Genomic DNA, 11,590 nt, shown 5'->3' on the forward strand with positions numbered 1-11,590 from the left:
GCAAAATGGGCAAGGACAACAGGAGGCCCACAGGCCCAAGTCAATCCGCTATAAATATGAGAATGAAGGAAGAAGAAGGGATCGGGTAACTAATTTCCTACCTCACTCACATTTGATTACCATACTCTCTTGAACCACTAAATGTCTTAATCTTCGGAGTATCCGCAGGGACCGTTCCCCGCGCAGAGCAGATCCCCGAAGAAGCCAGACCTGCCCGACGAAGATCCAGATCACTGTTCCGCATTCACAGATTATATTATTTTCATGAGTCCTTTGATAAAAAAAAATGTAAATTTTTATGTTTCAGACTTATAATCATCCATTTCTGGGGTTCGGGTTGTTACACATTAATTATTTTCATAATTTGAATCATTGTTATTCGGGTTTATGATTTTGGAGAGAGAATTTTCAGTTTTTTGATCAAAATTATGAGAATGGCAAAAAAGTCCAAATGGAGGCGGTGATAAATAATTTGAGAGCCGTATTTAGCAACCCACACTAACAAAGACTCAAATTGAAAGATTACAAGCTTCATCCACAAACGTTAAAAAGTTATTTTGTTTTAAATTCCTATGCAAATGGGTCCTAGATTCAACATGTCATTTCAAAATGGTTCCAGGATCTATTAGCTGCTGAATTATAACAAAATTGACTGGTTTGGTTTCCATAGTCAAAATATACTCAAAACTCATTCAAGACTTGGGGCATGGCCTATTAATGGATGTTATAAATACACCATCCATCAGGTGGATCTTCCATAGTCAAATCATGTACAATAAAAAATCCCATAACGTTCCAAAAATATAAACAAAAATTTAACATTATTCATTTATAGTATATGGTAGAAATATAAATAATTGAACCTTCCAGATTGCTGCAAAATCAGTCACATGCCAAGTCACAGAACCCTCCCCTCCACAGCCACACAAGAATGAATATTTACTATCAAAACATGGAAATTCTGACATTTCAAACTGCAAGACAAAAGAATAATGGGTGAAAAGGAAAGACAGCTATAAAATAAAATAAATTACAAAATTGAACTGTTGAATATAATGTAGAATGGACAAATACTCACATCACTAATTGTTTTTCTTATCGAATGCATCGTTATGATCCGTACAGACATATTGCCCGTTTGTTTCTCCTTTTTGTAACTCCTTTTTGCTGTTTCACGAAACAGTAGATATAAAGTGTTTGATTAGAATTGAAAAACAAATGCTAAACAGAAAACAACAATAGACGAACGAAACAGACCCGTAATATCTCCCATGGAAGATTTAGGAGCATAAATCATCTACACTGGAAATTATTGAATAGGTTGAATCAATATGGCCAGTCTCATCCCATATATCCTTCCAATCCCAGCCACTATCCCTTTGAGTTGAGCAGTCTTTAGGTCTATGAGTGCGATCCAAAATGAATGCGACAATAACCCCGACAGTCGGTGCTGATGAGAAAGTCACTCGCACTGTGTCGTTGAACTGCAAGTGAAGAATTTTTTAGAAGAACTACATTAGGACTTGAAATCTTTTTATATGTTATAGTAAACAATGCTTACACTAGCATATCACATTTACGCACCCAGGTGGAGCTGGATCGAACAGGGCCCTGGCCTGTAAGTACGACATATTCGTAAAAGTACTGAGGCACAGACAAGCCCATGAAGACAGAAAAACCTATGATGAATATTAATCTGAAGCTATTCATGTTGCAGAACTGAAGATAATCAAGACCAGTTGAAGCTGTAAATGCACAATCATGTAATGGACGTAAGTTAACGATAACATAAATATTTGCGGAAGAGACGAATAATAGGAAAACTCAGCAGATTTAATGCTACCATAATACCATTTGAGCACGACAAAAAATCCTAGATCTTAATTCACATACGTAGCTGCACATCATTTTACTAGTTGGTACCATATACTCACTACAAGAAGTACTTCTCCTTCCACTAAAGATATATGCTAAGAATACTACGATTTAGCTTTTCATATAAAGAGTACTTAAATGGAAAAGCAGGAAAAGGAAGACGCACCGACGTAGGGTAATAGCACCATTTGCAAAGCTACCTCAATTGGCAACGGTATAGATGCAAGAAGAGCCCCGAGTTTCCCTGGAAGCCATATCAATCACTGAATCAAACTACATAGCATTCATATTATAATATTGCAGAAGTACAAATATTGCAAAATGGAATACTAAACCTATGATGGAACATAAAAGCATCACAATTGCCGATACTTGAATGACCCGCCTGCTTCCTATTTGTGTTAATCCCACAAGACCTGCTTGTTCACTATCAGCACACGAAAGTCATAATTGCCGTATTGAAAAGACACAAAACCAAGTATTATAATACCTAAATATTCTAAACTTTTTTAAGGTCATTACACTGAAGCTGTGGATCCACCTCCTGTACCGAGTAATGCATCTACCAAAGTTCCGATTCCCTGGATGTTCAGAGTCCAGAACAAATAATTACAAGAGGTGAAACATTCTAAAAGAAAATAAAACAGTATCATAGGAACATTTGCTACCTGCAAGCCAATCGCACGACTCAGCACAAAGGGTGGAATAGGAGCTGCACCTGCTAATCTCGAAGTTGCAATATAGGTTCCAGCGGACTGGAAAGAAAATCATATCAATACAAGGAAGAAAGGGAAGCATCATCACAATTGAATCCTTAATAAGTCAAACCTCAATAGCATCCACAAAACAAGCAGCCATGATTAGAAAGGCATCACCAACTTCAAAAGTTGGACCACCATATGGAAATGGAAGCGGAATCTTAAACCTGTATACAGTAAATAAAAATATCATTGATGGTTTTCATCATTCAGACAATTCCCACACAGTGAAACATAAGTTTCATACAACTGTCTGTCAGCAAATTGATAATTGAGATTATGAATCAGGACATGATATTCAGTTTGAGGAAATGATGAAATTCACAATGAAACATGTAAAGTCTGAAGTCTATATTAAGTTGTAGTTGATAAATACAAGCCTACCAAGGAGCAGCATCAACTACCCCAGAATTATTAGCACAACTAGATTCTATTCCTTGACTTGTATAACTTGCAGCATTATTGTATGCACCAGCTCGATTCAAAATCTCTGCATAGCCCCATAAAATTGCAACCGAGAATGACACTGAGTATTGATCAAGGAACTCCTTTTTTGATTTCCATATTTGGGGAAGATACTGAATTTAGATTCGCAACCAACAAGACAATATCAGTTAACAGAGTTCTTTTTCTCAAATTTAAATATGATAAAGATGAATTTGAGTTAATAGAATCATGCAAAATTTCTGTATTTTTTTCCCCTTGTAATAAATATTAACTGAATCAACAGAGAATCCATTTGCTAGTCAGCATAATACTGACCTGAGTTGAGAAAACCAGAACAACCAAAGCTGGAAGTCCAAGACCAGTATTACAGTTTGCAAGCTTCAAGCAAATCAATCACAAGTTAATAAACAAAATGCTCCACTGAATTCTCATAAAAGGATTTGAATTAGGGCCAATAGCAATTTTACCACTGAGAATGCACTCGTAAAGAGCCCAATTCCGGTTAGGGTTAGAAGAGGAACAGTAGATAAAGGGCTGAGATACCTGTCAATTCATCACATTAATTAGTTAATTGTGAATTAAAAGTTTATTATTCTCTTAGCAGTATCAATTCACCTCGCAAATATCTCCCCTAAACAAGAGAACCCAATGATGATTTGAAAAATTGCCCCAATTATGGTTGCTCCTTGCAGGCGTTTAATGGATTCTTTAAAAATCTAAACCAAAACCAGAAATGAAAATCAAAGGCCGAAATAGATAAACACAAACAAAAACAAGGAAGCAATCAACCGACCTGAGCATTAAAATCAAGCGTGTTATCAATTTTACTATATCTTCCTGTGCTGTATCTGCTAGCTGATGACAAAGCAATGACAATAACAGGAATAGTGAAATTTCTGGATGGTTTCATCAATACAGGAAGGCGAGTACCAAACCAAACTTGGAGAAGTGTGCTTATCCCCATAGTGAAGAGGGAAGCTTGAATCACTTGAGCTTTTTCTACCTGATTCCGAAATTTGATATCAGATCCTGATTTCAATTATATTTACAGTAATATAACATCTGCCATTGCTAAGTGGAAGTATTCATTTCTTACATTGCTTCCGCCCACCGCGCGTACGATTAGGGACGGAACCGCCGCTGCCGCCGCGAAGGTCGGTACCAGAGTCTGAACTCCGGACGCATAAAGTTTTGGATCACCTGTTCAAATCCAAGCTCTTTATATACTTTTGGTCTAACCTTCGTAATCCAAGATATTATCTTCCAAAATTATTTTTGAACTCAAAATTCTATTATTTGTTTTCTTTATATTATTTAATATAATCATTTAATTTTTTTTAAAACATATATTTTCAAGGGTTGTCATTTGCCTATTTTTTTTTTCAATTAGAGTATTAAAAATTATCATAAATGTTTTGTTAATTTTATAAAATCATATTTTATTTATTTATCCAATTCTTTTATTAAAAATAAAAGCTTCACTCTTACAATTTTATATAATTCTACTTTTAATTTTATATTATTTATTTTTAATAAATAAATTATATTTTACTACATTAATTTTTACAATTATATAAAAATTAATGAATTAACTATTAAGTTTTGGTCATTCATCGTTAGATCCAAACTTATTATGAACATGTGGTGGAAATGCAAATCATCCTAAAGTTTAAATTTAATAAGTTTGGATCTAATAGTCAGGGTCCATGTGAGTACTACTATTCGAAAATTGTCAGGAATACGTGGAAAAAATATAAAATAGAAAAACTAAATATTTTATCATTATAAAATAGAGTATAATGTAATTTTGTATTTTAAATTTTATTTAATTTAACTCGAATTATGGGTTAGGTTATGGTTACTTTATTTTTGACAAAGTAAGCTTTATTTTATTTTTACCGCCATTGGATGAACTTACTTTGTTAAAGTCCACCATCATCCAATAGTTAAAAAAACAAAGTAAGCTTTACTTTGTAAAAAACAAAGTAACCATAGAAAGCATCATCGAATTATATCTAAAAGCATAAAAACTCGCTAGTATATATAATATATATGTAAAAACATAGATTTAATAAATTCTTTACTTCTTTTATTACAAATTGAAGCTTGGTAAAATATCTTACAAAGACTTTAAAGAAAAAAAATAAAGTAAATTTCATTCTAATTCTAAAAACGTGCACATATTTTACAAAGAGCAGCATGCAATATTATTCAAGTATAGTGAGAGAGAGAGAGAGAGATTTATTACTCCAAGAACGATTTGTTCCTATAGGATTTTTGATTTCCAGCTTCGATTGAATTTTATTCCTCCCCTCCAAAGTACTCGAACCCTTTTTATCAGGCGTTCCAGATCCTCCATCACCAGACGTTAATTGACCTCTACCAGTTTTTTTATCACCTGAAAATTGAGCTTTGTATTAATCTTGGACTTAAGAAACTTATAAAGGGACAAATTTAACTCTAATTTTTTTTACTGAAGAACAGATTTAGTCCATTTCATTTATCCTAACGTTTTTAAGTAAAATTAATTTTATCCATTTGTTATCGAAAATTTGAAAAATCTAGTTTGACTGTTATGTAACTATCATATTTAACATTCCAAACAAGTTTTCTCAAATTATTGAAACAATTTTATACATTTTTGTTGTTGTTTTCTTTTAACTATATTAATAACATAGACAGTTTGACAAAAACAAATTTGATTAACTTGTACTTAGCAAATTTAGTTTTACCGTGTTAATATAATTTTTTTAGTTTTGTTAGTAATACACTAAATATCTTAGACATAATTGATATTTGGAAGGTCTGCAGTGACAGTTAAATACTAGTCAAACCAGTTTTTTTTTTTCACTTTTGATAACGTAATACTAAAATTAATCTTGTTTGAAAATGTTAAATTTACATCATTTTATATATTAAGATAAATTCTACATTTTTTTTAAATGTTAGATTAAATTTGGTGTTTATTCTAACTATAAATTACGAGCCTCTAATCTGATGAGTTCTTAGAGCATCTCCAATGGAGTATAATAAACCACTCAATATACTCCATTGTATCATACTCTTCCATTGGAGAGAGTATGATAAAAAGTAATGATTATCAACCACTCAATGTCTATTGAGCTTTTACTTATTTATATATATATATTTTTTTTTTTATTTTTAAAATAATATGATTGGTTTAATTAATTGGTGGATCAATTATGATTGGTTTAATTAATTAGTGAATCCTTTGTGATTGGTGGGTCCATAATGATTGAGTAGTTATAGAGTTTAACCATTGGAGTTACATAATTTAATAAAATAAAGTTTATTAAATTGATGATGTGGCATGTACATTGAGTGGTTGAGAGTATAAACCATTGGTGATGCTCTTATATTAAGCACCTGGTCTTCCATGTCACTCGGAGGATCCCCCAATTCACATTTGGACATGTGTATTGTGACCCCACGTAATAATTAAAATAGTAGGACATCTTATAATATGTATGGATCCATGTTACACGTGTCAAAATATGTATGAAAAGTCATCTGAATGACATAGAGAACCAGATGCTTCTAATAATTTACCATAATCTTAGTAACATGCTATGAGGACCAATACGAATAGCCTTAATTATATAACCATATCATCAATTTAACCAATTTAATAAATTTATATAGCTAATGAAGGTTTTTTTTTTAACTTTAACCATAATTAATAGATTTTAAAACAAAACAATATTAATTATACAATCCCAGAGGGAAAATAGTATTTAAAATTTTATTATTTATTTTCACTAATATTATTAGCTTTTTTTAATTTAATAATATAATTATTAAACTTAATAAGAGTTGACCCTTAAATTTTTAGAAACCCTAAACGCATATCTTAGTGGCTTGCCCGTAGGCTCGATTGGCTCTGATACCAATATAATTACATAATATCATAATTATTTTTTTAAAAGAATGAGTTCAAACCTACAACAATTCAAAGGTGTATCAACTGAACTAATTATCATTCTTTATTGCATTTATATATATTATTTATACTTCTAACATTATATGATTATTACATATAACCTGAATTAATTGAAATATCTCAACATCAATATTCACTTTTGTTAATGATGGTTCGTACAATATTACCTGAAGATTGACCTCCGCTAGTACCGGTTCCTCCAATATTACTTGAAGATTGACCTTTGTTGGTGTTTGTTCCTCCAGCATTACCGGAAGGTTGACCTCCAGTGTTACCTGAAGGTTGACCTCCGCCGCCCTTTGGGGTTCCTCCCGTGTTACCTGAAGATTGACTTCCGCCGCTGTTCGGGGTTCCTCCAGTGATATTAGTTGAAGATGGAGGATATTGTTGTGGGCAAGAAGAACATGTAGGGACACAGAAACCAAAAGCAAGTCTATTCTGTTGGCAATAAGGGCAAGAAGGGCAGCATTGGCAGCAATGGAATGGATGAGTAGAGAAGAAATCCAATGGAGGTATATGTTGGCAGCAACTACAGTTATGGACACTGCTTATTTCCTCCATTGACATTTCTTCAATGAAATTTCAGATTAATGTAATATGACGCTTCAAGTATGTGGATGCAGACAATCAAGTACAGATTAATTCAGTTTAATTAACTAAATAATTAGTAGAATACATATTTAGCCTAGCTGGACATATGCATAGGTTAAGACTTGATTAGTTATATGGAATCTTTTTATGAAAATTTATTTAATATAGGTTTGGTCCACGAAATATTATTATTGTAAATTGCAAGGGGATATTAATTAACTAAACCACATTATAACATAGACTTTCCTAGAAAATGTGTTGTGAAAATTGAGTTAATCATGAGAAGGATAGGAATCAATCTCAATAATTTACATTAAGTTCGAGAGCTATTAATAAGCTGTAAGTAGTTACACCTATTTATAATTCAAAATTCAAAACAAATATTATCCTATTAAATGTCTAGCTAACTCTCTTGGACTTGGTATATGTGTAACGCTCTCCTCAGATTAACGGGGCATCACCAGCTCTCTGAACTTGTTCATAAAAGTAGATTAGCTCCTTGAAGTGTTTCACCAGCTCATTGAACTTAATTATTTCGTATCATCAACTCCCTGAACTTGTTTATAAAAGTATATTAGCCCTATAAACTTTATAGGTGTCTCACCAACTCCTTAAACTTGCTTATTCGGTAACAACTAAATACAAAAACCATATAATACTAACTCTCAGTCCTCATCCATTCGATCTCTCAAACCTGCAACACTAACTCTTATAATAGGTTGAAATGTATGGGAGAAGAAAAAAATACCTCTCGAATAGATGAAGATACATTTTAAGAATTTAGGTTTAATAGGTTTTTGTATTTAGTTGTTGCGGAATAAACAAGTTTAAGGAGTTGGCGAGACACTTATAAAGTTCAAGGAGCTAATCTAGTTTTATGGACAAGTTCAGGGAGTTGTTGTTTGAGTAATTTTATTACACACTATAAATACATGTAAAACTGTATCTCTTTTACACGATCAATAAGAAATAAACCGCTCATCGCTCCCCGAGACGTAAGCAATTCAAAACTGCCTAACTTTCGTTAACAAATCATTGTGTTCGATCTCTGCTTGATTAATTCTGTTTTATTTAGCTTCGTTTTTCAACAATGTTGCTAGGTGTTATCGTTTCGATTGTTAACTCTAACTAAAATTTAGATTTCCGGTTTTATATGAACTCAATTTTTTAGCTTTAATTGAAGTTAGATTTATTTTTCTAATTCGGAACCTGTTGAAATCCACTCATTTTTTAGTTTGAGTTTATCTAACGGATATGGATTGTATTTTTATTTTTATGCATTTTGGTACAAATATATATAAAGTTTCACACAATAGTTGTTCATTGAAGTTGGGGACATATTGAATAAAATATTAAAGATGTATTGAAATACTTACAATATTTCAATTATAAATTATGTTATATTATTATTATTATCAAGAAGTTATTTTTTCTCAGTTCTCTAGACAAAGAGATTGTAAGCGTCTAATGCAATTGATACGATGTTTATTTGATGTAGATTGAAATCGACTGAAGGTTTTAATCGTAAACCAACAAAGAATACAAACTTCTCTAGCTAAACTAGAAGGTTGAGTAAACCCAAAGATTGATAATCCAAGCTCCAATGGAGGCTTTTAGTTTTAATTCATTCAAGATTAAGGAACATTACAAAGAGGAGGGTTTAAATACTCCCCAAAATAACAAGGATAAAGAACAAAAATCCATGAATAGGGTTTTGGGCAAAGTATGTGCCTAAGGGTAGGATGGGAAAGGAAAGAGTCCATGGTAGTTTAGTAAATAAGGGTTGGTGGCAAAACAGTAAATAAACACCAACAGTATTGGTCCCCTCTTAGTAAGAACTTGCAGGAGAAGTATTCTCTCAGCAGTCCACGCCCTGCGTGGGTCTTGGTACGCTCCGCGTCACTCGGCTCCTGATCCGGGAGAATCTTCGCGGAGGACTTTACGCGTGGCGTTCCTGGAGTCACGCCCCGCGTATTGGAGCTTCTGCTTCTGGTGACCAGGGGTGGTGAACTTCACGCGGAGCGTCTTCGGGACTACGCCCCGCGTGCTTGTCCTCCTGGGTTGGTTTCTCCTCCGACGCCGAATCCACGCCCCGCGCTCCTAGGCGGATGCCCCGCGTTCCTAAGCTTCTGGGCAAATCTTCGAGAATTGGTTCCTTCACTCCCCGCTCCTTGGCGAGTATGCCCCGCGTACTGGGCTGGTTTTCCCAGTTCTTACTATTCTCGTCTCTTGGCTCCGGGCTCGGGCTTAGTGAAAGGATGCCCTCATCATTCTCCCCTTCTTTGAAAGAGTCGGACTCCGCCCCCGATTCCTTGGTTGGCAACGTTCCCTCCAGCTTCCACAAGCTAAGATCCTGCACATTAAAAGAAGAAGACATTTTCCCAAGCCAATTGGGAAGGGTTAGTTGATACGCGTTGGCACTAATCTTCTTCGTGATCCGGTAGGGGCCATACTTCCTCGGCCTCAGCTTACTCCTTGGGGCATGCATAAGATGTTCTTTGCCCAAGTATACCATCACCTCATCCCCCACCTCAAACTATACATCCCGTCGGCGCTCATCCACCTTGGTTTTGACCCGACTATTCTTCTCCTTAATGCGATGTCGTACTTCTTGGTGCATTTTATGATAGTCGTTGGCCAAGTTATGTGCGGCTACGCTCTTCTTCTCCCCCTTAGGAACTTCGCTCAAATCAAGTGAGTGGTTGGGTGCCTTGGTGTATACTATCTCGAAAGGGGACTTCCCGGTAGTAGAACTCACGGCGGAGTTGTAGGCAAACTCGGCTTGGGCAAGCACATAATCCCACATTTTGGGTTTGTCTCGACACTTGTTCTCAATAAGTTTCCCAAAGTCCGGTTTACCGCTTCGGTCTGTCCATCCGTTTGGGGGTGGGCCGTGGTGCTAAACTTCAATGTGGTTCCAAGAATGGCCCAAAGAGTCCGCCAAAAGTGGCTTACAAACTTCGTATCCCTATCCGACACTATGCTCTTCGGAACCCCATGTAGCCTCACTACCTCACGGAAAAACAACTTGGCGATGGCGGTGGCGTCATTAGTCTTCCTACACGGGATGAAGTGGGTCATCTTCGAGAATCTATCTACCACCACAAAGATGGAGTCCATACCTCGTTGCGTTCTCGGTAACCCTAACACAAAGTCCATGGAGAGATCTTCCCAAATGGTCTCCAGTATTGGAAGATGCATGCGTAATTCGGCATTAGTAGCATGCCCCTTGGAAGATTGGCACTCCTCACATTGCTCCATGATGTACGCCACATCCCTCCTTACTCTAGGCCAATAGTAACGGGAGTTAACCGTTTCAAAGGTTTTGTCTCTTCCAAAGTGTCCCCCCAACACCCCTCCGTGTAACTTTCGGATCACTCTTTCCCATATGGATGTGTTTGGAAGACACAATTGGCTGCCCCTCATGAGGAACCCATCCACTAATTGATACCCACTCTCTTCGGTACCTCTCCTACATTTCTCCCATTCAAGCCCAAAGTTCGGATCCTCCTCATATTCTTCCTTGATGTGCTCAAAATCCACTAACTCCAAAGCCACTGTTTTCAAGAGGGCTATCCTACGGCTCAAGGCATCCGCCACTTTGTTTTGTTGACCCGCCCTGTGAAGAAGTTGATAAGGAAACTTATCCACGAAAGCGGACCATCTAGCATACATGGAGCTCCGGAGTTGTTTTTAACTTCCCAAGTCCTTGAGGGCTTGGTGGTCGGTGTACAACATAAACTCCTTCCCGATGAGGTAGTGTTCCCACGTCTTGAGAGCCCGCACTACCGCATAAAACTCCTTGTCATAGGTGGCCCATTTTTGTCTTGACTCACACAATTTCTCACTGAAATAAGCTATAGACCTCTTCTCTTGCATTAACACACCCCCAACTCCTACTCCACTTGCATCACATTCAACCTCGAAAAGCTTATCAAAATCTGGGAATGCTAAAACC

General features: G+C 35.7%; 1 protein-coding gene across 1 annotated transcript; it reads right to left on the reverse strand.

Annotated features, from left to right (window-relative positions):
- Positions 1 to 653: 653 nt before the first annotated feature.
- LOC136227075 (uncharacterized) lies at positions 654 to 11,307 on the reverse strand. Its single transcript, XM_066015793.1, has 19 exons — positions 10,588 to 11,307; positions 9,826 to 9,985; positions 7,209 to 7,610; positions 5,329 to 5,478; positions 4,177 to 4,280; positions 3,874 to 4,083; positions 3,696 to 3,796; positions 3,548 to 3,623; positions 3,396 to 3,458; positions 3,018 to 3,211; positions 2,704 to 2,800; positions 2,544 to 2,630; positions 2,398 to 2,456; positions 2,211 to 2,302; positions 2,042 to 2,119; positions 1,585 to 1,745; positions 1,258 to 1,484; positions 1,079 to 1,167; positions 654 to 974 (listed from the first exon to the last, which is right to left on the reverse strand). Exons 1-17 carry the CDS (start codon positions 11,305 to 11,307, stop codon positions 1,281 to 1,283), a joined length of 2,958 nt encoding a protein of 985 aa, XP_065871865.1. The 3' UTR covers positions 654 to 974; positions 1,079 to 1,167; positions 1,258 to 1,280.
- Between the last annotated feature and the right edge of the window lie 283 nt (positions 11,308 to 11,590).

This window comes from Euphorbia lathyris, chromosome 4, assembly GCF_963576675.1.
Source record: "Euphorbia lathyris chromosome 4, ddEupLath1.1, whole genome shotgun sequence".
NCBI lineage: Eukaryota > Viridiplantae > Streptophyta > Magnoliopsida > Malpighiales > Euphorbiaceae > Euphorbia > Euphorbia lathyris.

Bases quoted from the DNA above. Each gene is read 5' to 3' on its own strand.
- LOC136227075 (XM_066015793.1), bottom strand. From the start codon at position 11,307: ATGTATGCTAGATGGTCCGCTTTCGTGGATAAGTTTCCTTATCAACTT. The intron at 5,479-7,208 runs GTAATATTGTAC...CTCAATTTTCAG, and splicing joins TAGCGGAGGTCAATCTTCAG to GTGATAAAAAAACTGGTAGA. The intron at 2,631-2,703 runs GTTTGACTTATT...TTTTCTTTCCAG, and splicing joins GTTTTGTGGATGCTATTGAG to TCCGCTGGAACCTATATTGC.